The 27,049-nt window shown below is 46.5% G+C and overlaps 1 protein-coding gene across 2 annotated transcripts in view; it reads left to right on the top strand.

Annotated features, from left to right (window-relative positions):
- THOC3 (THO complex 3) overlaps positions 1 to 27,049 on the top strand; it is a 598,928-nt gene that overhangs the window by 401,019 nt on the left and 170,860 nt on the right. For both annotated transcript variants that reach the window (XM_044068951.1, XM_044068950.1), the window contains exon 5: positions 21,509 to 21,609. In XM_044068951.1, the coding sequence (XP_043924886.1) occupies positions 21,509 to 21,609 (101 nt within the window). The remainder of the gene's footprint in view (positions 1 to 21,508; positions 21,610 to 27,049) is intronic.

The following is a 27,049-nucleotide window of genomic DNA, read 5'->3' as shown; positions in this document are numbered from 1 at the left end:
GTCAACACTGTCAAGACCTGGAAACTCTTGTACCTATAATTCCTTGCCTCAGAAAAGATTTTCTTTGGTGGGCAACAGCATGCTCAGACAACAAGGGACTGACTTTCTCACCACCCCTCGCCACCCAGACCCTCACCACAGATGCATCAGATTATGCTTGGGGTGCACACCTGGACGGCAAGTGCATACAGGGCCAATGGAGCCCGCAGCAAATCCCTCCGCACATCAGCCAAAAAGAGAGGATGGCTGTCCAGCACGCCTTGATAGCTTTCAAACCCCTTCTCTCCCCAGGGTCTCTCCAGATCAAAAAAGACACCACTGTGATGTGGTATATCAGCAAGCAGGGAGGGACTCACTCCTACCCTCTATGCAGGCTGGCCATGACCCTTTGGCACACAGCCTCTGCCATGCAACTGCACCTGTTAACACAATTCCTACCAGGCTCTCTCAACAATCTGGCAGACCAATTAAGCAGAAATCTTCTGGACCCACACGAGTGGCAGCCCAACAGAAGAACCTTCACCCTAATAACTCAGAAATGGGGCACCCCGAAGGTCAACCTCTTTTCCTCCCACACCAACCATCAGCTCAGCAAATTCTGCACCAGGGAGCATCACTGCATGGCTTGGAAAATGGATGCCCTGTCCTTTCCCTGGGTCAATCTATCGGTCTATGCCTTTCCTCCACTACGTCTCATCCCCAGGGTACTGCTCAAAATAAAGGAGGAAAAACCAAGGAGAATTCTTATAGCTCCAGGCTGGCATCGCCAGCACAGGTACCCCTTGCTGCACAGCCTATCACCACTGCCACCATGGCATCTTCCTCAGATTCCAAACCTCCTGACCCAGAGGGAAGGGGAATTCATGCATCCCCAACTGCAGACACTTAATTTGGCGGCTTGGCTTATTCCCTAACCCCGGATCAGTCTGCCAGCTTCAGTAAACAGGTTCTAGACGTTACCCGTGAGGCCAGGCGCCCTAGCACTAGAAAGTCTTATGCTGACAAATGGAAAAGGTTTTGCACCTGGATTCAGGCTAAAGGAGCCAATACAGCACAGCCCACCCTCCCTCTCATCCTGGATTAATAGCTGACCTACTACACAGTGGCCTCTCTTTCTCCTCTATATAAAGATTCATGCCTCTGCTATTTCTGCTTATTTTCCCAGTGAGCAGCCCCTTTTCTCACACCCTTTGATCAAACAGTTCCTAAGAGGGGCTAGCAACTTGAGGCCACCAAGAAGGGCACCCACCTCAACTTGGGACCTTAACTATGTTTTGGAAAAGCTCACCCTGTCCCCTTTTGAACCAGCTTCTTCTGCAGAGCTAAAATTTCTCTCCTGGAAGACAGCATTCCTTCTGGCCATTACTTCAGCCAGAAGAGTCTCCGAGCTGCAAGCGCTCATGACTGTGGAATCCTTCATCATCTTCCATGCTGACAGGGTATCCCTCAGAAGTAATCCATCCTTCATGCCCAAGGTGGTGTCCAGTGTGGCTCTCAACCAATCTATTCATTTGCCCACCTTTTTTCCTAATCCCCAGAAAAAGGGGGAAAGGATTCTGCACTCTAGATGTGCACAGACAGTTCAGATTCTGTCTAGATAGGACTAAATCCTTCAGAAAGTCTGATAGCTTTGCTACAGGGGCAGAAGGCAAAGCCATCTCCAAACAAACAATTTCCAAATGGGTAGCACACTGCATTCATTTCTGCTACAAACAACATGGAAAGTCTCTCCCCAAGGGGGTCAGGACTCACTCCACCAGAGCAGCCTCCACCTCTGCAGCTTTCCTCAGAGGAGTCCCCACCAGGGACATCCTGGAGGCTGACACCTGGACATATGTTCACACTTCGGACATCACCACCTGCCTCTCTGCTCCAAATCCAGGGCAAGGTTTGCCTCTGCAGTCTTGCAGGGCATCCTAGCCAGCCCCTAGTTTCTTTGACTGCCTCCACCCTTTTCCTCAGCTTTGGGAATCAACCCAAATGTGATGACTGCAACAGTGAAACACAAAGAACATAGTACAGTTGTGTACACTTACCATAAATGTAGATGTTCAACTGTATTCACTGTTGCAGTCCTGGTTTCCCTCCCTCCAGCCCCCTTCTCTTTCTCCTCTATGTGTATATTACTCACCCCTTGCAGGGGTATTGGTATTGGTGTTTACTTTTTATTGGTGGTGATTTTTCCACCATAGCTTAGCTCCCTATTGGAGGGCTCCTGACATTTGGGGCAAGAAAAACTGATGTAATGGTGTCTGCTGCCTGTTTTTATACCCCTGATGACCTGACTTCAGACCTGGAGCGACAGCAACTGACGCAGAAATACTAAGTCTCTGGTATTCGGGCCGACTGAGGGCTACCTGCAGGCAGATAACCCAAGTGTGATGACTGCAACAGTGAATACACTCAAACATCTACATTTATCGTAAGTGTACACAACTGTACTTTCTTCAGCTGTTACGATCCATGGCAGCTGCCAGACCGATGGTGCTTCTTGCGAAACTACATATGCAAATACTTCAATGGCTTTTGCTATCTCAATGGTTTCCAAATCACCACACTCTATGCTTTCAGATTCAGATAAGCAATTGTTGCAAACAGGACCTACTTTGGTGGATGAGGCCAGAGAGAGAACTTTGGAGCCACCCATTCCATCCTCCCCAACCCACAGCCGTTGTGACCACGGATGCTTCCCTGATGGGGAGGGGGGGCCATTTTCAGAGAAACAGTCCAAGGCACATGGTCCACTATGTAGGTCAACCTGCATATCGGCATTCTAGAACGAAGAGCGGTGCTGTTAGCGTTGCAAGCATTCCAATCTGTTCTTCCTTCTGGGACGATCGCAATTCAATCAGACAACATGTCAGTAGTCTGATATATCGACAAGCAAGGAGGAACCATGTCTTATCCCCTATGTCGAGAGGCCATGAGAATTTGGCAGTGGGCGATAGCTTCTAACCGCTGTCTGATAGCAACACATATCCCAGGGAATTCCAACGTGATTGCAGACGAGTTGAGCAGATGTATTCTCCTGCCTCACGACTGGTCCCTCAATCCCGGGATAGCAGTGAAAATTTTCAGCCATTGGGGCCAGCCTTGCTGCCACCTATTCGCCTCCCCGTCAAACAAATGCAGCAGCTATTTTGCCTTATTTCCCTCCACAGGGGAGTCCCAGAGGGATGCTCTGATTCACAATTGGCCCACGGGACTGCTGTATGCCTATCCCCCCATTCCTCTGATTCCCCAATTCATAAAGAAAGCTATTCGGTTGAAATGCAAAGTGATCCTCATAGCCCCCTTTTGGTTCCCCTTCCTTCAGCCTCATCTGTTATGTTGACCATGAATTCTGGACCCTTTTCCAGACCTGATTTCTCACCCCCAAGGGTTGTCACCTGAACCTGTCCAGTCTCAAGCTGACAGCTTGGATGTCCATCGTGTTTCACTGTTGCAGTCCTAACCAATGGGTTATCCGGCTCCCGGTAGCCCTTGATCGGCCAGAATACCAAAGGGTAAGTAAAAATGACGTTGGCTGTTTGTTATAAAGGACGCCAGGGCGTCCGATACAAAAGAAAGCAGCTGACATCACTTCCTCAGTCTTCCTTGCCGCAGAGCCCGAAGCAGAAGCATTTCTTGCACGAGTGACGGTCGGCAGTTTACCTTTTTTGTTTCCAACTACAAAGATGGTCTACTACAGCTAAGTACCCTGTTGGGAATCCTCTTTTCTTGCCTTAATGAATGCCAGAAAAGGTTAATAATCGTCTTACCTGTGGAAAGCAGATTCCCCGTAGAGATTTTCATTCCTATTGTATTATTTGTTTAGATCTTGACCACGACGTTCCTAATTGTGATCTTTGTGTTTCCTTTAATCCGCATAGTATTCGTCGTCGGGCTAAGCTTTTAGCTAATCATTTTGGAGTTTGGCTTAAGTTTGTCTGTATGGGTTCTGCTGGTCTTCAGGCTTCGGATATCCCCAAGAAGCGTAAAGATAAGGACCGTGACAGGCTTCCGAAGATCAAGTCCTCAGATGATGTTAGGATGGTTGTCAGTCATGCGGTAGCCAGTGAGGCGCCTTTGCAGCCTGCAGATTTTCAACTGCAGGCCTCGGTTGAGACAATTTCAGAGGTCCCCAGGCCTCCGGCATCCATTTTGCCTTCTGACCTTCCACCTCTTCAGCTGGATCCAGAGCCGCAAAGCTGACTCTAGTGTCCAAGACCTCCATTCTTTCAGCCGTCAGGGCGTTCCCCGGCGAAGCATTCCAAAGTCTTGGTCCGCGCGCGGTTGTAGTGAAACACTCTTCTCTGACGCCAGGAAGGCCAGGTATATGACGACGCAGCCGACGCCATCTTCTTCAGTTTTTTGCGCGGTGCAGCAGCAGCGAAGCGCATCGTAAGTGCGCCCGGCCAGCTCCTGAATATAAAAGGAAACGAACTCTTCTTTTTTTAAAGCAAGGTACCGCGGAAATTTTTCTTTACCTCAGACCCTTGTCTTGAAAAAGTTAATAATTGTATTTCTTGTGGGAAGCAAATACCATACCTTTTCCATTCCATGCATACCTTGTTGTTTTGTTGCTGCGCGGCGTCTCGGACGCTGTCGCTGTCGCTTTTACGCTTACCACTATCAATCGACTATTGAGGTTCACCCTGCCGGGTTTTGGAAAGCGTTGACCTATAAATGCTATAAAATGACGACTACCGCTTTACCAAAAAGCATGAGGGAGCAGGACAACCCTTGAAGAAGACTGTCTGTCCACGACTTTCCTACGAAACAGCTCCACGCATTCGTTGACAGATTTGAGATCTGTGTTGCGTCCCTCCTCTGTTGACCTTGGCGGTGGCGCGGTATCCTCTGTACCTGAGACCCGCAGGCCTTGACCCTTTCCCAGACTACGCAATTAATGTCTCCACCCAGGGTGTTTTCAGGCCCTCATCTCATTCTCCATTAAGGCTTTACTACTAAAAACCAAAGCACATCACCAGGCCTGTTGCACCTGTGCCACATCTCTGACCTTCTTGCCTAACACAAACAACTTTATGTAAGATGGTTATTACACCTATCGGGACACGAGGTCCCCCCTCCCTAAGAGAGAGACCCAGAGAGAAGAAATCCCATCCTCTGACCCAGGGATCCATTATTTCGCATTCAGATGCAGAGGAGAACACTCTTATTCTCCTTTTGATATTCGGATGCTGAGCAATCCATCCCTTCTGTGTCCCCTGTCAGATTTTTTTTTTGTGTGGTGAAACCTTACACAGCACTTCTAAAATATCAACAGTATTTGCTATCACAATTAAAGAGCAAAATCAAATCTTGAACAACCAGATTTAAAAAGTTCAGTAGAGCGCTGCTGGGTCAAGTCATCCATCGCAGACATGCCTGTGAAGAGAGAGCAAACTTTCAGATCATGTCCAGCCACCACGATTTGGCAGGGAACTGGCGGCAAAGAACTGGAGGATCATACAGAGGCAGACAATGGCAATCTCCAGCACCAAGAGGGTGTGAAGACAGTACAACAACAATACAAGCAAACTCACAATGACTTTGCAAGCAATTGGCATATTGTCACAACAGACAAATGGATCCTGGACATTATAAACCAGAGCTACAAAAATCAGTTCCACACCTCTTGCCACAAAATCAAGGGGCAGGGCACAACTGCAAATTTCAAAGCTCCTACCAACAAGGTCAAGGATTTTATTCAAGACTCTTTCTGGTACCAAGAAAAGGATCGACGACTGGAGACCCATTCTGGACTTATCATACTAAAACATACCTACTCGACCTCAAGGAGGCATACCTGCATGTCCCAATCAGACAAACAAAGTTGCAGAAGATAGATTTTGATCTCTGTTCGTTCACAACACTTCTCTGCATTGCTCCGATTCGCCTGGGGCGCATATGAAAGACAGGTGTGCATTCAGGGAAGATGGTCCCTTCTCATTCAGTTGGACAGCATGGGCAGTTTATGTATTGAGTCTAATCCATTCTCCTCCCTGGGCCTTGCCTCTAATACCACTTCTGCTGACTCTGCACAGTCAGCTGAAGACACTCAACCTCGCTGCATGGAAAATTCCTTAAAACCTCAACACACTTTGCTGTTGGAATGAGAAAATAGGCCAGGATCCTTACCTAGCTGAGCTACTGAACAGTGGACTTTCATTTTCTTCCATTAACATACATGCCTCAGCCATCTCGGCAGAATACAACACAGACCCCCCTTTGTTCTCTCAAGCAGTTCCTCAGAGGGGCTAAGAATATTAGACCACCAAGGAAGCAACCAGTACCAGCCTGGGACCTTAACTACATTCTGGAGAAATTAACATTACCTCCCTTTGAACCTGCTGCCTCAACAGATCTGCAATATTTGTCCTGGAAAACAGCTTTTCTTCTGGCCATCACTTCAGCTCCTTCCTCATCTTCCATCAGGATAGGGCAAGCCATACACCTACCTACCTTCTATCAGTTACCAAACAGACCATTTCCAAGTGGATTGGCCACTGCATTTTGTTATTCCTACCATGGGAAACCTGTCCCCACTGGTATCAGATCTCGGCAACAGCCACCTCTACTGCCTTCCTCAGAGGTGTGCCTACTAAGGATATCTTGGAGGCAGCCACTTGGAGTTCTGTACATACCTTCACAAAACACTACCATCCTTTATACTCCAGAACAAGAGCAGGCTTTGCCACTGCTGTTTTGCAGGGCATTCTGGCTCAACAAAGTCTTGGTCGGCGTCGGTTGTTGTTCGCGTACCTTCTGGCGTCAGGTAGGCTAGAGAGTAAAGACACACAAGACGCCATCTTCTTCAGTCTTTTGCCGCGGTGTGCCCGAAGCAGAGAAGCAGCAGTGCCGGGTCGGCCAGCTAAAAATTGGAACCGAGTCTTTCTTTAAGCTAAGTACCCGTTGAAACTTTTCTTGCCTCAGAAAAAGTTAATTGTATTTCTGTTTGGGCCCAGACCGCGGCGTCTCGGGCGGTCGTCTTTTGCGCTTCACTTCAAAACGCAAACTATCAGCGTCGGGTGAGTTCGCCCAACATTATTTTGAACAAGAGCAGGCTTTGCCACTGCTGTTTTGCAGGGCATTCTGGCTCAACCCAGTTCCTCATAATACCAACCACCCTATGCATAGCTTTGGGACTCTACCCATCTGTCATTACTGCAGCTGTATGCACGATGAACATAGTACAGTTTTGTATCTACCATAAATGTAGATGTTCGAGTGCTGATACAGCTGCAATACAGGTTTCCCTCCTTCCCCTCTTGGTGAGGCCTAAAAACCTCTTCATACCTCCTGACTGGGTTATCCTGCTATGTTTTATTTGCTTGTTCTTATGGATTACCTTTATTTATGTATTGCCTTCCTTTTGGGGGCACCTGACATCTGGGGCAAGAAAGACTGAAGAACATGGCGTCGGCTGTGTCTTATATACTCTGGCCTTCCTGGCGTCAGAAAGAGTAAGCAACACAACCGACGGCAGACTTTGGAGACTTTTTGGCCGACCCGACCGAGGACCTGACTTCTGACGAAAAAAATCTGTCATTACTGCAGCTGTATCAGCACTCCGAACATCTACATTTATTTCACTCAGACAGCAAGCTCATACCGACGACTTTGGCTGCAACTTCGGCGGTTGCCAGGCCTCCCAAGTCCTTTAGACTTGCAGGGAAGTCTTCCATTCATAAGCCTGTGAAGAAGCAGACTCCAGTTTCCTCTCATTTCTCTCATTCTCAAATGCTGATGACCTTTTGACTCTTATTAGGGGTTCACAGCCTCTTCCTTCAAAAAGGGGTAGGGATGCCTCTCCTGAGGCTTTGTCCTTTTCAGGTTCGGATGCTTCTGGTATTTCTGTGGGTGAAGAAGTTGTTTCTCAGGCTTTCTCTCCTTTTGAAGATTCATATGCAGAGGAGTCCATCCCTTCTGCTTCTCCTCCAGAAGATTTCTCTTTTGGTGATGCTTTAAATACTCTCAGGGAGCATTTTAAATGGGAAAGTCAGGATTACCCCCTTTCTAAGAAAAGGATCAGGGAGTTTTTGGATTTGCCTCAGCATAAGCCTCTTTGGCTATTCCACCTGTGTTGGAAGTGGTTGATGATAATTTTCTGGAAAATTCCTCGACTCCAAATTCGGTTCCTCCTGCTCCCAGGAAACCTGACAGGTCCTATAGAATTCCTGATTCTCATTTGTTTCTTTGCAGGAACCCGTTGGCTGATCCAGAGGTTATTTCTCAAGGCCCTAAAGGAGTTAAGGCCACTGTTACTGAAAATCCTGTTCCTTCTGACAGGGAATCCAGGAACCTAGGTAGGTCGGGTAAAAAGGTTTATACCTCTGCCACTTTTGCTATTATGTCTACTAATTGTCTTTTTCATATGCTGAAGTATCAGCAGCATGCCTTGGAAGCTGTTAAATCTAGAATAGCAGGTGTGCCTCAGTTGGTGGAGAGTAAGGATATGCAGGATTTGCTGAATTCTGCCAGTCTAGTTAATAAACATTCATTACATTGTGGTTTTGACATTCTAGAAGCCCCCTGTGGGGCTACAGCTACTGGCTCTGTTATTAGAAGGCACGCTTGGCTCAGGGAGCAGCCCCCTACCAGAGCCTGTTAAGGCTAAGCTTTTAGATGTACCTTTGCATAAGGACAGCCTTTTTGGTAGCAAAGCAGAGGAAGTGCTCAAGAAGATGGAAGACAAGGCCCAAGTCTATGCAGACAATTGAACACTTTCTGCAAGTTCAGCCTCCTCGCTTTAGCAGGAATTATCCTTCTAAGAGTTGGACGTTCCCTTATACCAGCAGACAGAGCCATTCTAGGCTAGAGGTTACAAATCTTCTAGGGGGACAGGTGGCTTACCCCTCAGAGGTCTAAGCATTGGCAGACTTCCTCTTCCAAGGTGGGAAGTTCTAAGCCTGCATCTCAGTCTAAACATTCTCAATGATTCTATCCAACTTCTGCCTGTTCTTGCCTGCCCGGAGAATCCTTTAGGGGTAAGGTTGGCCCTTTTTACAAATGTTTGGGCCACCATCACGGACGACAAATGGGTTCTCAGAACTGTATCCCTAGAGCACAAGTTTTCTTTCCACACCTTTCCAGTGCCCAAAGGATTCCAGGATGCTCCACCAACCCAAAGGGCAGAAGTAGAAAAGCAAATTTTGTCTCTGTTACATCTGGGAGCAATAGAATCGGTTCCTGCTCAGCAGGTAGGCCAGGGTTTCTATTCCAGACTTTTCCTAGTTCCAAAAAAAGAAGGCACCTGACATCCTATCCTAGATCTTTCCATCCTGAACTCTTTCTTGATGATTCCAAAGTTCAAAATGCTCACTCTGCATCAGTTGCTAACAGTTAGAAAAGGATTCCTGGCTAGTAAGATTAGATATCAAAGAAGCGTATCTGCACATCCCTATCAGGGGAAAGTTGCAGGCAATACCTTCTTTTCAGGGTGGGCAAAGCAGTATTATCAATTCTCTGCTCTGCACTTTGGCTTATCTACTGCTCCCAGAGTTTTCACAATTTTGCAGGCAAAAGAAAATTCAGATTTATCCATACTTGGACGACTGTCTAATTCAAGCAGATTCTCAGAAACAGCTGTTCGGATCTAGAATTTGTAAAGACTCTTCTCTCTTCCCTGGGTTACACTCTCAACGTGGAAAAATCAAAATTGGTGCCATCCAAGGAGATAACATTCCTGGGAGCGAGTCTGAATACAGCCGCCCAGATGATATGTCTCACCCAGGAGAAACAGACCACTCTGTTTACTTCAAGGACTTGGCAAGCCTGTCCCAGCTCCCTGCAAGGAAATACCTGCAAGATCTGGGATTCATGGCCTCTTGCATTCTCATGATTCCATATGCAAAGCTGCATATGAGGAAATTGCAATGGTACCTCAAGAACACTTGGTGTCAACACACACAGGACCTGGATGTAATAATTCCTCTGCTTCCATGTCTGCAGACAGAGTTTCTATGGTGGGCAACAGCCTGTCTACAGAACAAAGACGTAGCTGTTTGCCCGCCCCTGGCCACTCAAGTTCTTACCACAGACGCATCGGACTACGCCTAGGGAGCTCACCTGGATGGCAGATGCATACAGGGAAGTTGGAATGCCCAGCAGATGCACCTGCACATAAATTTAAAGGAGTTGATGGCAGTCCAGCAGGCCTTACTAGCTTTCAAGCATCTTCTTTCTCCAGGGATCCTTCTTGTAAGGACTGACAACACCCCAGTTATGTGGTACATCAACAAGTAGGGAGGGACTCATTCTTACCTCCTGTGCAGACACCGCATGAGTCTTTAGTCCATAGCAGCATCCCTGGGCCTGCATCTCCTGGCTCAGTTTCTTCCAGGAAGGCTCAATGTTTTGGCAGACCAGTTGAGCAGACAGACCCTGGATCCTCACGAGTGGCAGCTGAACAGAGCAGTTTTTTACAGCATCATTCAGCGTTGGGGCACTCCTCAAGCGGATCTCTTCTCTCCAGACAACCATCTTCTACCTCTTTTTTGCACCAGACAGCATTACAGCAGAGCCTGGAAAGTGGATGCTCTCTTCTTCCCTTGGACACTGCTGTCAGTTTATGCCTTCCCTCCTCTTCCCAGAGTATTATTGAAGATCAGGGACGAACGATCCGGGACTATTCTCATAGCTCCGGACTGGCCCAGGCAGCATTGGTATCCACTGCTTCGCAGTCTCTCCCAATTTCCTCCTTGGCATCTTCCTCTGATGCCAGATCTTTTGGTTCAGGAAGGGGGAAGCATTCTACATCCTCATTTTCAGTCTCTCCATTTGGCATCTTGGCTCATTGTATGACTCCATCCTTTTCTTCTTCCCTTTCCCAGCAAGTGGTTTACGTGCTGAGGGAGGCCAAGAGGCCTAGCACTAGGAGATCTTATGCTGGCAAATGGGAAAGATTCTCTTTTTGGATGCAGGCTAGAGGGGAACCTTCTTCTCAGCCTACCCTTCCTCTGATCCTGGAATACCTGGCTGATTTGCTTCAGGGTGGTCTTCCTTTTTCCTCTATCAAGATCCATGCTTCAGCCATTTCTGCTCATTGTTCTTTTGAACAACCTATTTTCTCTCATCCTCTGATGAAAAATGTTTCTCAGAGGTGCTTGCAACTTACAACCTCCCTGAAGGACGCCTATTCCAGCCTGGGATCTTAATTTTGTTCTAGAGAAACTCATTCTTCCTCCTTTTGAACCAGCTGCCACTGCAGATTTAAAGTTTCTCTCGTGGAAGACTGCCATCCTCTTGGCTATAACTTCAGCAAGGAGGATTTTGGAGCTGCATGCTTTGATGGCTGTGGAGCCTTTTCTTATTTTCCATGCAGATAGGGTCTCCGAGAACCAACCCCTCCTTTATGCCTAAGGTGGTTTTTAGCCTGACTCTTAATCAGTCCATACACCTTCCTACCTTATTTCCTAATCCTCAAATAGAGGTAAGAGGATCCTACATTCTCTTAATGTGCATAGACAACTCAGGTTTTACCTGGACAGGACTAAAGACCTTCGGAAATCAGCACAGCTATTGGTCAGCTTTGCCACTAGAGCCCAGGGCAAGGCTGTTTCTAAATGGATTGCTCATTGTATTACTTTTTTTTATTTCTTTCATGGCAAGGTTCCTCCTCAAGGGGTTAGGACCCACTCAACTAGCTTCCACTTCTGCAGCCTTTTTAAGGGTTGTCCCTACTAAAGACATTTGGAGGCTTGCCACATGGTCTTCTGTTCACACTTTCACAAAGCTTTATAATTTGCTTTTGTTTTCTAGAGCCAGGGCAGGGTTTGCCACTGCTGTTCTGCAAGGCATCATCTCCAGTCCTTGATTCTGTTGGTTCCTCCTCCCTTTTCTCTGGACTTTGGTAATTTGGTTAGGACTGCAACATTGAAACACGAAGAACATAGTACAGTTGTGTACACTTACCATAAATGTAGATGTTCGAGTGTATTCACTGTTGCAGTCCTGCTTTCCCTCCCTCCTTCCCCCTTTTCTCTTTTCCTAAAGTACAGGCTGATTTTGGTTTAAGCCTTGTTTTCTGGGGGCTTCTGACAGTTATGGCAAGAAAGACTGAGGAAGTAATGTCTGCTGCCTCCTTTTGTATCGGACGCCCTGACGTCTTTTACAACCGACGTCATTTTTACTTACCTTTGGTATTCTGGCCGATCGAGGGCTACCGGGAGCCGGATAAACCCATTGGTTAGGACTGCAACAGTGAATACACCCGAACATCTACATTTATGGTGAATGTACACAACTGTACTTATCTCCACTTCCGTGAATCGCCAGGCAGGATAACCTTCCCTCACCTGTACATAACATTATCCTGGCCTCACACAAACCATCCACCAGAAGACTATATCTAGATGAATGGAAAAGATTCTCTATTTGATCTAAAAAATGAAGGCTAGACTCCGTACACTGCTCCAGTTACAGCAGTCTTACAATATCTGTCAGAATTTTTGAGGATGGAGCTGCAGCTTCTACCGTAAAAGTACATCTAGCAGCCATTTCTAACTTTCATGATAGATTTGATAATTCTCCCCTCATTTCTCTTTGGTTATGCAAAACCTTTCTAAAAGGGATGTCACATATTAGGCCTCCAGTCAGACAACCTATAGAGCCATGGAACCTCATATTAGTTCTTCAGTCTTTAACTCGGCCTCCTTTAGAGCCTGCAGCAAAGTGTGACCTCAAATTTTTGTCTTGGAAGTCCCTTTTCCGGGTAGCCATCACATCGGCCAGACGAATTTCAGAGCTTCATGCATTATGCATTAAAAGGCCCTATTTAATATTCCACAAGGATGGAGTATCACTCCGGACGAACCCCTCCTTTCTCCCCAAAGTTATTTTTGATTTTTCCATTAATCAAACCATTGACTTTTCCAGTATTTTCCCCAAATTTTGCTAATAAAGGGGAATACTGTCTACACTCTTTGGATGTGCATAGACAATTGAGGTTTTATCTAGACAGAACTAAAGCAGTACGTAAAACTGACCAACTTTTCATTTCCTTCTTTGGACCTAGAATGGGAAATGCCATCTCCAAGGGCTTAGAGACTGCATGCACTACATCTATTCACTTGCGAAAAAGCCTATACCACAGAAAGTTAAAGCTCACTCTACCAGATCTATGGCAACTTCTGTAGCCTTCTATTCGAGACCCTCTATGGATGATATTTGTGCAGCAGCCACATGGCACTTTTATTAATCATAACAAATTGGATGTGGTCTCCAGAGGGAGAGCTGCCTTTGGCTCAATGGTGCTCAGGAACGTTCTTCCATAAGGGCTGCCCTAGGAATACAAGGTAGCTGGGGATTCTGTCCCATCTGTGATAAATGGAAAGAAGATTAACAGCATCAAGTAAAGAAGTTATGTCTTACCATAACATTCCATCTGGTTGTTGATCTTCTTTCATTCATCACTTCCCACCCTCCTTCCCCCTCCGAAGGCTTCTGGGGGATACTTTGGGTCCATATGGTGAGTTAGGGCATTTGTGCAGAAATGGCCTCTGCTTTACTAATACTGTGCAAACTTGATATGAGGTAACGGGGAGAAGGGCACTATGGGTAAAAGCTTAGCTCGAGATTTTTTTGGCTGGAGCTAGCTTGGTATTAGGCCGACTTGGTTCCGAGGACGGAACTGACAATGAAAGAAGATCAACAACACAGATGGAACATTATGGTAAGACACAACTTCCTTTTTTTAGTGGCAGTTACTTCCACAAGGAGGATTTCAGAGTTGCAAGCTCTTGATTCTTCACCACCTTATTTGTTATGACATAAAGACAGGGTGTCTTTTGTGTGAACCCTTGATGTTAAGTTGTCTATCTCGCCTTCATTCTTGCTGGTTGTGTTCGGAGCCGATCCTCTGCTCCGACTCTGCCATCTTCTATAGCTGTTTACTGGCTCAAGGCTACCCCTTATCCCATGATGCCTAGCAATAGCTACCCAGATCTCGTTTTCCGCTTCAGCTGTGAGGTGTCGTTTTTCTGGCTCAGGCTCATATAAAGCTTCTTTATAGAACTTTTTGCTAAAAATTAGTCTCTTTCCAGCTTTTAGTCTTATTTTTGGTTGTGTTAGTGTGTATTTGTAACTTCCTCCCTTCCTTATCGAACTCGTTTAACTTAGAGAGTTCCCCCCCCCCTCTTCCTTGTCAGGGTAGCCGTTTAGGTTAGAGGCTTTCCTTCTATTTTCTTTATAGGCTAGCCGTTTGAGTTAGAGGCTTTCCTATTTAAAAAAAAAAAAAAAAAAAAAAAGAATACTTTAGCTTTAGTCTGTTAGTATGCTGTGTTTCTGTAGACTGTCTTTTGATTTGTTAGATATTGTTGTATTTCTTGTTACAGGATGTCAAAAGAATCCAAAGTGTCTGGATTCAAGAAGTGTGACTCCTGCTGTCAGAAAATGTCTCTGACAGATGGGCACACTTCTTGCGTCAATTGTTTAGGCGCTGTGCACCTGCAGGACTCTTGTTCTATCTGCCATGCATTTAGTCCAAGAGTTCTGCAGGAGCGTAAGAATAAGCTTATTCTTAGGGTCTTTTAAAGCCGCAGGATTCACCGGCCAAGACTCGGCCTGTGAAATCCCCTAAATCTACCAAATCTTCGGCTCCAAGTTCGGAGCCGTCTTTGGTTCAGACCCTACCTGCAGCTTTGGTTCTGGCTGGAACCGATAAGATTATCTCCCCGTCGGCTCCATCAGAAACTTCGGAGCCTTTGCGGAGCCACAAGAGGCTGAGATCCCCTTCATTGGAATTGATACATTCAGCTCCTCAGTCTCCCCTGCTTCAGAGCGAGCGCAGTCACAGATCTTTTCATTCCTCTCGGTCCTCTAGGCTGTCGGATCACGACGTGGAGAGAGTGGTCAGTAGGTTGCTAAAGTCGCAGGCACTTGCCAAGATGTCCAGCCCTCCTCAACAGGTGTCGGCTCTGTCTACTTCTATTGATGTTCCTCCTCCGACTCCATTGAGCTTGGAGCCGGAGTTCGTTGGGGTTCGAGTAGTGGAACTGTTGGCTCCGATAACTATCTCCTTCGGTTCCGTCGTCTGCTCTGATTTCGATCTGGGCGCCGGGGCTCCCTCATCTGCTCCAAGGGGGCGAGTGGCATCGGACCCTTGCTGACCCCGTTCTCCTTCTCAGAGCTTCGGCGCAGGTGAGCTCGGCTCCTACATCGGCCTTGGAACAGTCTCCCTCGGTGCGGAGAAGGATTCAGATTTCCTCTGAATCGGAGCCTTCTCTGCATCGTGGCAGGGATGCCTTTGATGTCATGAGGAGTGTGCTGGCAACTGAGTCAGCTCCACTATTGGCCCCATCTGCTCCGTCCCCTGTAGTGCCTGTGCCAACCTCTGCTCCTCCTCCAGACCCCAAGCGTGGGGAACCGGCGCTCCAGGGCACCCCATTGGGTGTTTCCTCTTCTTCTGAGGCCTCCCCTTATCATTCAGAGGAGTCCCCTTGTAAGAAGAAGTGCAAGAGGAAGTACATTGACTCCCCTGAGTCTGTCACTTCTGATACAGACTTAGATGATTCGGAAGGGTCCCCTAGATCCCCCTCTGAAGATGTTTCCTTTTCAGACATCCTAGAAATGCTTAAGCAGAGAGGGAACTGGAATCCCCTAGCCCCTACCGAGGATGAGTCTGTATTCCTGGATGCGTTCGGTTCCCGACCTTCCACCTCCTGGGTTTCTCCACCTTTCGATCCACTTATGTCAGTGGTGGCTCGAAAGGCTTGGTCAGCCCCAGATACAGTGGAACCAACTCCGTGGAGACCTGGAAAGTTCATCACAGCACCCTATGATAAGCAGTTCCTTACCAAAGGTGTTCCTGTTGATGCCATGGTGGTAGCAGCAGCCACCAAAAGAGTTAGTGGAAACCTCTTCGTCTGTCCATCCTCCTAACAAGGAGTCTAGGACCATGGACAGATACGAGAAGCGAATGTTTGCTTCAGCGACCTTTTCTATGAGGTCACTGAACTACTTATGCCATTTTACCCGGCTTCAGAGGTATCTCCTTAAAGAGCTCGGAGATGCCCTTCAGGATCCATCAACTGAGGGGGCTCAAGCTAAAGTGGCTTCCCAGCTGGCAAAGCTTAATTCGGTAGTCAACTCCTCCCTGAGGCTTTTTCTTATGCAGCCAATGGTGAGAGTAGAACCGCAGGTATGGGCGTGGCCCTTAGGAGACATGCATGGATGCGGCTGTGTAATTTTGCGGAACCCTTTAGAGCGTTATTCACCAACACCCCCTTTGACGGTTCCTTTCTTTTTGGACCACAGGTGAAAGACACTTTGACTAGGTGTGAGCAAGAAGGCAAGACTCTCTCTGCCATGGGAGTCCGTTTTTCCACTCCTTCCAGACCAATACCCTAAGGGACAGAAGAGTGGTAAAATGTGGTTCCAAAAATCCCAGGGAGCCTCGCCTGACACACGTAGCGATTTTTTTCTCCAGGGGCAGAGGGGGAAACAACAACAGACGCCGCCCTCGTGGCAGAGGGGGTCCGCAGAACCAGGGCAACAGAGAATCTTTCTCTAAGAAGCCCTTTCAGCATCCCTGAAGGGTTGCCCACCTCTGGAGGCAGTTGGGGGAAGAATTTCACTGTACCCAAAAGCCTGGTAAAATTTAACGCAAGACAAATGGGTACGGTCCATTATATCCGGAGGTTACAAAATTCCCTTCTCTCAACCCCCCTTACCGCCAAGCAAATCCCTTCCAGATGTTCCACCCAATCTGAGGGACCAAGCAGTCATAGAAGTTTCAAAACTGCTAGAAAAAAAGTCATCCAGGAAGTCCCGGCAGACCAACACAGATCCGGAACTTTACTCAAGGTTCTTTTTGGTACCAAAAAAGACAGGGGACTGGAGACTGATTCTGGATCTCAGCAGACTACACAGGTCTGTTCAACGAACAAAGTTTCGGATGGTCACGCTGCAGTCCATTCTACCCTTTCTGGGTCAGGACAATTGGATGTGCTCCATAGATCTTCAGGATGCGTACTACCATATCAAAATGGACAGGCGCTACAGGAGATTTCTTCACTTCCGGCTGGGAGCCAGTCATTACCAGTTCAGAGCTCTGCCCTTTGGTCTCACCACAGCTCCAGGGTGTTCACCAAATGTATGGCAGTGGTCACGGCTCACCTGAGACGTCGAGGATTCCAGGTGTTTCCATATCTAGACAACCGGCTCCTCACTGCTACTACCAGGCATCAACTTCTGCAAGCCAGGGACTACACAGTCACACTCTGCTCCCAGCTAGGCATTACAATAAACTTCAAAAAAATCTGCCTTGTTGCCCTGTCAATCTATCACCTATATAGGAGCAGACTTAGACACAAGGAACATGTCCGCAAGGCTACTGCCAGAAAGGGTGTCTACAATTCTCCAGCAAGTACACATTCTAATGCAGAGCAAAAGAATCCAAGTCGGGTTCGTCCTTCAAACTCTGGGTTCCATGGCAGCGGCAATTCTTCTAATCCCACTAGCCCGCTTTCACATGAGTTTCCTTCAGTGGCTTCTGTTCACACAGTGGTCTTTCCAACAGCTGCCCATGTCTCACATGATCATGATTACAGAAGTATGCAAAAGGCACCTTTCCTGGTGGATGGTCTCCCCACTAGTGACTCGGGGCAGACCATTCAGCCCCCTCCGGTTGCCACAGTGACCACAGACTCCTCCCTGATAGGGTGGGGGGGGCATTATCAGGGCAGGACAGTCCAAGGCACTTGGCAGCCTCATGAGTACCATCTGCATATAAACGTCCTAGAAATGAGAGCCGTGCTCCTAGCGTTGCAAGCTCTACAGGACTCTCTCCCTTCTGGGACCATTGCAATTCAAACGGACAACATGTCAGTGGTGTGGTACATCAACAAGCAGGGCGGAACCAGGTCCTACCCCCTATGTCGAGAAGCACTCAGACTCTGACAGTGGGCGATTTTCCTCCCAACTATTTCTGATTGCGACGCACATCCCTGGGAGGTCCAACGTCATAGCGGACAGGCTCAGCAGAGCTATTCTCATGCCTCACGAGTGGTCTCGGAATCAGGTAGTTGCGGATCTGATCTTCCGCAAATGGGGACAGTCTTGCTGCAATCATTTTGCCACCCCCTTCAACAGCAAATGCAGCAACTACTTCTCCCTTCTTCCGCTTCCAGGTCACTCACCCAGAGACGCACTAGTCCACGATTGGCCTCAGGGACGACTTTATGCCTTTTCCCCCCGTTTCCCCTGATTCCAAAACTCATACAGAAAGCAATATCGTTGGGCTGCAAAATGATCCTCATTGCCCCCCTACTGGCCTTGACAGATATGGTTTCCCTTCCTGCATCATTACCTTCTCGATCAGCCCTGGACTCTGGATCCAATTCCAGACCTACTGATTCATCAATCAGGCGGGCTGCATCAGTCCCTCAAAACACTTCAGCTCACAGCTTGGTTGCTCCACTTTCAACCTTAGCCAGGCTTCCCAAAATTTCCCCGGCTGTACGTGAGATTATTGCCTCCTCTCACAAGTCCACAACTAGAAAAACTTAAGCTAGCAAATGGAAACGTTTTTCTTGTTGGGCAGAGGCTAGGAATGTAGATCCCTTTTCAGCCTCAGTCCACGAAATTTTGGAATTCCTAGCACAACTTTTTCTTTCTGGGTCCACTTCTGCTACAGTCAGGGTTCAATTGGCGGCCATTTCTAACTTTCATGTTGGGTTGTCTAATTCAAACATTGTCTCATAAGCTCTGTAAAGCATTTTTAAGAGTGACTACTCTCCTTAGACCCCCAGTGAGAGATCCCCCTCCTCCTTGGACCTTAATTTGGTACTAACCTCCTTAATTATGCCCCCCTTTGTGCCTGCAGTGTCCTGCTCCATTAAGTTTCTATCTTGGAAAACACTCTCTGGTAGCTATTACTTCAGCCAGACGCGTCTCTGAACTTCAGGTGCTATGTGTTCGTCCTCCATACTTGGTTTTTCATAAGGACAGGGTTGCTCTGAGGACTAATTCTTCGTTCCTTCCGAAAGTCTGCTCAGAAAATAGTTTAAACCAATCTATAGACCTTCCTGTGTTTTTCCCTAACCACACCAACAAGGCAGAATACAAATTACACCAATTGGACATTCATAGACAATTGCATTTTTACTTGCACAGGACTAAGGAAATAAGAAGTCGGACCAACTATTCCTTTCCTACGCTCTAGGCAAACAAGGTCTCCCAGTTTCCAAAGTGACCTTATCCAGGTGGTTGTCTCACATTATTACTTTCATTTATCAGTTGAGAAACAAAGAGTTGCGTATCAAACCGAAAGGTCATTCTTCTAGGGCTTTGGCCACCTCTGTAGCCTTCCAATCTAGGTTGCCCATGGATTCTATCTGTGCAGCTGCTATGTGGGCAAATCCTCATACCTTTATTTCTCATTACAAGCGAGATATGGTCTCCAGGATTAGAGCTGACTTTTCCACTGTTCTGAAGAGTCTGTTCCAATGAGCCGCCCAGGATTGTAGGTGCTAGGGACGATGTCCCAACCAGCAAGAATGAAGGCGAGATAGACAACTTAACATAAAGAAGTTGTGTACCTACCATAATGTTCCATGTTAGTTGTCTTCATCTCGCCTTCTTTCTTGCTTTCCACCCTCTGTCCCCCTGTCCTATTGGATCGAGAGGAGTTCTGGTTTCACTGGCTGAGTGTTCTCTGGGTTGTTTCCTCTACTGACTTAGAGAGTATGACAGGTATGCTCAACCTGTTTGTTTGGACAGGTTGATTCTCTGGCTATGTCTGGTGTTAGCTATTTCAAATGAGATCTGGGTAGCTATCGTTAGGCATCATGGGATAAGGGTTAGCCTCGAGCCAGTAAACAGCTCTTGAGCTATAGAAGATGGCCGAGTCGGCTCCGATCCCAACCAGCAAGAAAGTAGCGAGATGAAGACAACTAACATGGAACGTTATGGTAGGCACATAACTTCTTTTTTTCTAACAAAGGTAGCTTCCAATTGTAACCTGAACAGTTCTATTGAAGTTCCTGTGTTTTTTTTACCATTTTCTCCAGTAAAGGTAAATACCTTTTGCATTATTTGGATGTACATAGGCAAGTGAGGTTTTATTTGACCCATACCAAAGCTTTCAAAGTCCAGTTAATTATTTGTCTCCTTTTCAAAATCCAGGCTGGTCTAAACCTTTGTCTAAAGTGACTTTACCATAGTGGCTTTTAGATTATATTTTGTTTGCTTATTCTTTGAAAGGCAAGGCCCTTCCACACAAGGCTAGAGGTCATTCGACAAGAGCTGTGGCTACTTCCACAGCTTTGTTTTCCAGTGTATCAATGGATGACGTTTGTGCAGCTGCTACTTGGCTGGGTCAACATACTTTTGTGTCCCATTATAAGCTGGGTATTCAGTGTAGATCTAGGGATTCCTTTTGGCTCAACTGTGCTGCGGAATATCCTCCCAAGGAATTTTTCGTGGCTGGGGACTCTCTCCCACAGGGTGAAGCCAGACGAGGCAGACATCATCAGATACGAAAGTTGTGTACTTAGCATGACCGTAAATCTGTGTTGTCTGTCTCCGTCTGGTTCAGCAACTCCCCCCCACCATCACCTTTTTGTTGGCATAGCAAGTTTTTCCCTTCTGAGATGACCGGACATTGGAGATCATGTGTACTTTATCTCTTGAGTCCTGCATTCTCCTTGCTTTAAGAATCATATTTTTAGTATGTCTTTAGAGCTATACATGTATATTGGAAGTGATCATCGTAAAGCAAACTCAATCTGAGATTTAGAGGGGGGAGTTGTGGGTAAAGGAAGCAGAGCCAAGAGGGCTAAAGACTTTGGAATTGACCAGCGTTGGAGCCGAAGACCCACAGGTTGAACCAGATGGAGATGGACAACACGGATCTGTCATTATGGTAAGTATGTAACTTTCATTCTATAATGGCTGCTTTTCACAGACCAGTCAATTCACAAGTAAAGAATGATGGGTTGAATATGATGCTTTTTTTGCTTTTCATCAACAAGACATTAATTTAACCATCGGGTGGACAACAGAAACTAGTTAATGCTTCAAATAGGTGAAACCAAAAAATGTGTGTTGGAGTGAAACAAGCCCCGTGTCCCCCCCATACTCGCTTGCATGAGTATAACAACTCCCTCACCCTACTGCAGAGAAGAAAAAATGTAACAATTTGAATCACTAACACACCAGTAAAAGCTGCTTTTGTGGTGAGCTCTTATGAGAAATGCTGTTTGTGAGATCAAAGGTGAACTGTCTTTCTGGGTAGTATTTTAGAAGAGAGTGAAAGTGGTTACAAAATGCAGCTGTTAGCCTAGTACTGGAGACTGTAGCTAGCTAGTGGCAGTGATTTGTGATCAGATGGTTGCTTTAGCCACTAAAAGCATTGGCATGGTAAATGTATCTTTTTAACTTTATAGAATAGATTGCTGTGAGTGAGTTTCAGAGCTCAAGTGATGGTATTTGGTAGAGCTGGTGTTAGATATAGTTGTGCACCTGAATGGTGCTTTAGCATTAGAAATTGGATAATAAAACTTTCCTGTTTTAACTTGTACAGACTTGACTGGCCAGTGAGGACCCTGAGTTTCAGTCATGATGGCAAAATGTTGGCATCTGCTTCGGAAGACCATTTTATTGATATCGCTGAAGTGGAAACAGGTAATCAAGATAGTTTTAGTTTTAATGTTCTTCATATTGATCACTGCTACAATAGCCTGAACTATATGGGTTATGTCCTGCGAAGGATATAATAGCTGTCCAGCTTCCAAATCTTTAGAGTACCTTCCACGTGCCCAAACAGTCAGGGAGCTCAATCTGAGCTGACTAAGACTTGTTAGGGGGGAAAGCCCTTCAGAGCTGTAATGTCTCTGGGGAGTACGCTTCTCTGAGGCTTTCCTTTGCTGGCCAGATAAGTTCCTTTGGGGGGAACCACTATATCTGATGTCAGTTTTCATTCATTCCTGAACAATTGGGTTTGGATCTGACCAGGGCACTTTTTACAGCTTGTGGATACTGGACACTCTCAAGCTCCTCCCTTACCCATAATGCTGTATTCCCCTACCATACCTCAGATCTCATTTGCCACCTTTGCATACGGACGTGGTTGCTGTGTGCTTTCAAGCTTTTAGTGGTTTTCTGCTTCAATAAGTGAACGAGTTTATTTCTTTTGCTATTTTTATCATTGATGTCTGTATACACTAATTTCTCTCTTATCTTACACTTAACTTAATATAATTTACTTTAATTACCATTGTTGGTATTTTTCTCTTCACTTTACCTTTACCCTTGTGGTAGTTTCTATCGTTACCATTGTTGGTAATCTTCTTTCTCTTTTTTCTTATCCTTTCCTATTAAAAAAAAACACTTCTTAGCATTATTCTGCCTTGTTTTTTAAGATGGCTGAAAAACTTTATAGCTTTAGAAAATGTAGTGTGTGAGTATAAGATCCTTCTGTCTGATGCTCCTGATTCCTGTGTATTGCCTGGGCCTGGCACACAAAGGTGTTGTGCGATATTTGCAAAACTTTTAATTCTGGGGGCTTTAGTTGATGGGGAAAAACAAGCTTATTTTGAAAGGTCTTCTACCTACAACCTTCTTGAAATCATTATCGGTAGCTCAAACCTCCAAATCTGGCAAAAAAGGAGCTCTGAAAGCTCTGTCTTATGATCCTACCATGGAGCTACACCGTAAAGTATCAAAACAATCGGATCCGAAGACTAAATCTTTGGATCAGTCTGCATCAGATGCATGGTCTGTTTCATCCAATCTGATACCTTCGGATTTGAAATCACCTCCTCAGACCCCGGTATGTGTCCTCTCTGGACCCTGTCCCTTTCAGGTTGCTATCACCTTTTTGAGAGATGCCTCCCTTGTAGATCCCCTTCAGTGGCCTCTTTATCCTGTTCTTCCAGGAGCCTGACAGCATGATGAAGTTTCTCTTGGCATAGATTCAGATGGGTGTTCTCCCAGCAACTATCCCTTCGGGTCTGGAAACCTTTACCAGTGCTACTCCACCTATCTTGGCTCCTTGTCCAGTCTGTCCTTTGGCTACGGAGCCCGTGGATCCAAGTTTTCTGGGACCATCTGTATTGGATCCGAAAATTGTCATGTCTTCTGCTGAGATAAATTCTATGAATGCACCAGCTCTGCGTGTGTCAGAGGCAGATGACTCTGAGCCGTAACATCGTTGCTGGATCTGACTTGTTAGAGTTGACTCCAAATTTGTCTGAGCCGTGTCTGCCCCTTGGAGCCTCTGCATTGGACATGCCTTTGGGTCTGAGGGAGCCGACAGTCCAGAAGCATGTTTTCTCAGCTTCATTGACAGCCTTCTCTCCGGAGCACTCTGCTGTTGAGGTGGCGGAGAGTGTTCTCTGCTTCTGGAGGATGGTCGATTCCACCCCCGTCGGGCCTTCCTTCTGGATCCCATATGTCTTTGTGCCTTGAATCTCAACACTGTACTCCACAGTGACAGCCATCCCAAAGTCTCCAGGGTACCCAGCAGGGTATACTTGTATCTTCCAATACTTCTCCGAAACGTCCCACTGAAAATGTCCCTAGGAAGAGAGTGCAAGAGGAGGCACTTAAACTCTCCTCAAGAGTTGGTCACAGAAGATGCTGATTTTGCTGGGAGGAGGGGGGTCCCAAAGATCACCACCCGATGTCTCCGCTGGTGACATCCTGGAGATGCTCAAGCAGAGGTGTGGTTGGTCTACCGATAACCCTTCCCAAGAAGAATCTGTATTCCTAGAACCTCTGGGTCTGGCCCATCTACCTCCTGGGTGCCTCTGCCTGCCAATGAGCTCATTGATTTGATTTCTAGGCGGGTGTGGAAGGAACCAGATGCTGTCGAGCCGATCCCAAGAGACACCACATAGGATCCTGACACCACCAAAAGGAAGAGAGTTTTGGAGCAAAGGAGTACCAGTAGATGCTATGGTCATAGCAGCAGCCACAAAGAAAGAACTTGCAGAACAGAGTCTGTCCATCCCCCTAACAGTGAGTCCAGGGTGTTGGACATGTTTGGGAGGCGTGTATATTCTTCAGCAACCTTTGTACTCAGGTAGATGAATTATTTGCCACACTTCACCAGACTTCAGAGGGACTTGATTAAATAACTTTCCAAATCCTTCTCTGGGAGGAGTACTTCTGAGGCACTGAGCTCTATTGCATCACAGTTGGCTACCCTACAGTCTCTCACAAATTCGTCCATGAGGCTCCATTCACATGCAGCTGGAGGTACTTCAAGGGTGGCGTGTCTAGGCATATGTTCGTGTTTCACTGTTGCAGTCATTACACTTGGGTTATCCTGCTGGCAGGCTACCCGCAGTCGGCCCGAATTCCAAAGTCTAGGTCTGGCGTCGGTTGCTGTCGCCTCTTCCCTGACGTCAGTGCGGCAGGGGTATAAACGATGCAGCCAACGCCATTTTCTTCAGTCTTTCTTGCCGCACGGTGCCCGAAGCAAAAGCAGTTCACAAGTGCCAGTCGGCAGACTCCTGAGATTTTCAAATTCAAATTTCAGATCCGAAGTCTTCATTAAAGCTAAGTTCCCTGTTGGGGAAACTTTTTTCTTGCTCCAGACTGATGTCAGAAAAAGTTAATTCTGTTTCTTGTGGGAAGCAAATACCTCATAAGGATTTTCATTCTTACTGTATTCCTTGCCTATGCCTTGATCACAACGTTGCTAGCTGTCGGTTTTGCGCTGGATTTAACCCAACGCACTATTAAGCGTCGGTACGGTTTTGCCTTTCATTACTTTGGCCAAAGATTCAATTATATAATGCCGTCAGAACAACAGACGACCGGAGTTTATAAAAAGCAAAAGGAAAAGGACAGGCATCAGAGGTTCAAAACCGACGAGACTTCCGCTAAGCCAGTCGCCAGTTCTCAGTGAGGCGCTTTCGCAGCCCCTGACGCCCGCTACCTCAGAGCCACAGGCCGCTGCCGATTCCCACGTGGAGCCAGCTAGGCCTCTGGATACTCAAGATATTGGACACTCGGAAATTATTCCCTCAGATGGGTCCAGAGCCGCTGAGCAGGCATCGGCTTCTGAGGGTTTTTTCATTCCTACACAGCTATATGTAAAGCCTACCTCAGCTTCCAAAGCAAAGACTAAAGCAGCTCTAAAGACAAAGAAACAAGTACAGCATTCTCCTGGACAGACTTCCATGCCTAAAAAACAGATGCTCAAAATGGCTGAAGACCTAATTACCTTGATCAGGTGTTCCCATCCCTCTCCTAATAAAAGTTCCAGGCAAGAGACATAATATGAATCTTCAGATCAGGTTTCCATTTCCTCTGACTCCTCTGCTGAGCAGGACTACTCTCTTTCTCCCTGTGAGGATTCTGATACTGAAGAATCCATTCCTTCAGCCTCTCCTCCTGAGGATTTATCTTTTGGGGAAACCCTGCATACCATGAGGGAGCACTTCCACTGGGAGAGCCAAGACTACTAAGAATCAAAGAAAAGGCTTAGAGATTTTCTTTTACTACCTCAGCACAGGCCACTTGCTGTTCCCCCTGTGTTAGACATTGTAGATGTATTTTCAGAGTCCGCCCTTTCTCCTGACTCTTTACACCCTGCCAAACCAGACAGATACTACAGGGTTCCAGACTCTCATAAATTTCTTTATAAAAACCCTGCTGCTGATCCAGAAACTATTTCTCATGGTCCCAAAGGGGTCAAGGCTTCTACTGCAAAAAACCCTATCCCCTCTGACAGAGTTTCTAGGGCACTAGACAGATGGGGGGGGGAGTTTACACTTCTGCTACTTTGGCTGTGAGGGCTTTAAATTGTCAATTTCATATGCTTAAATATCAGCAGTACTTAATGTCACTGATAAAACAGAAAATGTTGGCGAATTCTGATTGTGCAGAAAATAAGGAAATGCAGGATTTATTGCATGCAACTGAACAAGTGGGAAAGCATACATTGCAATGTGGTTTTGATTCTCTAGAGGCCTCTTGCAGGGCCGCAGTTACAGGTTCTGTCATTAGGAGGCTTGCTTTGTTAAAGGAACAGATTCTACCTGATCATGTTAAGGCAAAATTACTAGATGCTCCATTACAGCATGATACTTTTGGTGTTAAAGCAGAGGAGGTGTTGAAGAAAATGGAGGACAAAGTGAAATCTATGCAAACAGTAAAGGATTTCTTACAGGTACAACCACCCAGATTTAGCAGGAACTGACCTACAAAGAATTGGTCCTTTCCAGTGTCAGACAGACCACAAAGAGGCAGATACTGACGCCCTAGAGGCAGATCCCAGCCCCAGGGCTCATACAGGCCTAAACAGTGGGGCGCTTTTACCTCCAAAAGCGGAGAAGACAAATCACAGCCATACAGGAAACTGTCCCAATGACTTCCCTCTGCCAGCACCAAGCACTTATCGTTTGGCAGCCCCCTTGGGGGGGAAACTAGCACTTTTTTCACAAAATTGGCACATGATCACCCAGGACAAATGGGTCTTGAATATAGTGTCCCAGGGCTACAGGTTCCACTTTCACACCCTGCCACACAATCAATGGGCAGAGGCACAAAAACAAGTTTCATCCCTCATGGACATGAGGGCCATTCAGCGAGTACCACAGCAAGAGCAGGGACAAGGATTTTACTCAAGGCTTTTCTTGGTACCCCGAAAGGACAAAGCCTGGAGGCCAATACTGGACCTGTCTATTCTGAATACATTCCTGGACGTTCCAAAATTCAAAATGTTGACTTTGCAGCAGCTTCTGCCCATGCTGGGCAAGAAGGCTTGGCTTGTAACTTTGGACCTAAAAGAGGCATACCTGCATGTACCAATCAGACAATCTTGCAGAAGATACCTCAGATTCATAGCTGGCTCAATGCACTACCAATTCTCTGCACTGCCCTATGGCATATCTACTGCGCCCAGGGTCTTCACAAAATGCCTGGCACCAGTAATTGCATATTGCAGGCAAAGAGGAATTCAAATATATCCGTACGTAGACGATTGCCTTATTCAAGCAGAGAACAAGGACATTCTACTAGAGCACCTGGCGTTTGTAAAAAGATTATTGATTTGCCTAGGGTACACAGTAAATGAAAAGAAATCAAAATTAGTACCCTCTCAAGAGATAAT

This window comes from Protopterus annectens, chromosome 4.part0 (assembly GCF_019279795.1).
Source record: "Protopterus annectens isolate FY-2018-M chromosome 4.part0, PAN1.0, whole genome shotgun sequence".
Lineage (NCBI taxonomy): Eukaryota > Metazoa > Chordata > Ceratodontiformes > Protopteridae > Protopterus > Protopterus annectens.
The sequence above is the reverse complement of the archived record's forward strand: the minus strand, read 5'-3'. Positions and strand labels throughout refer to the sequence as shown.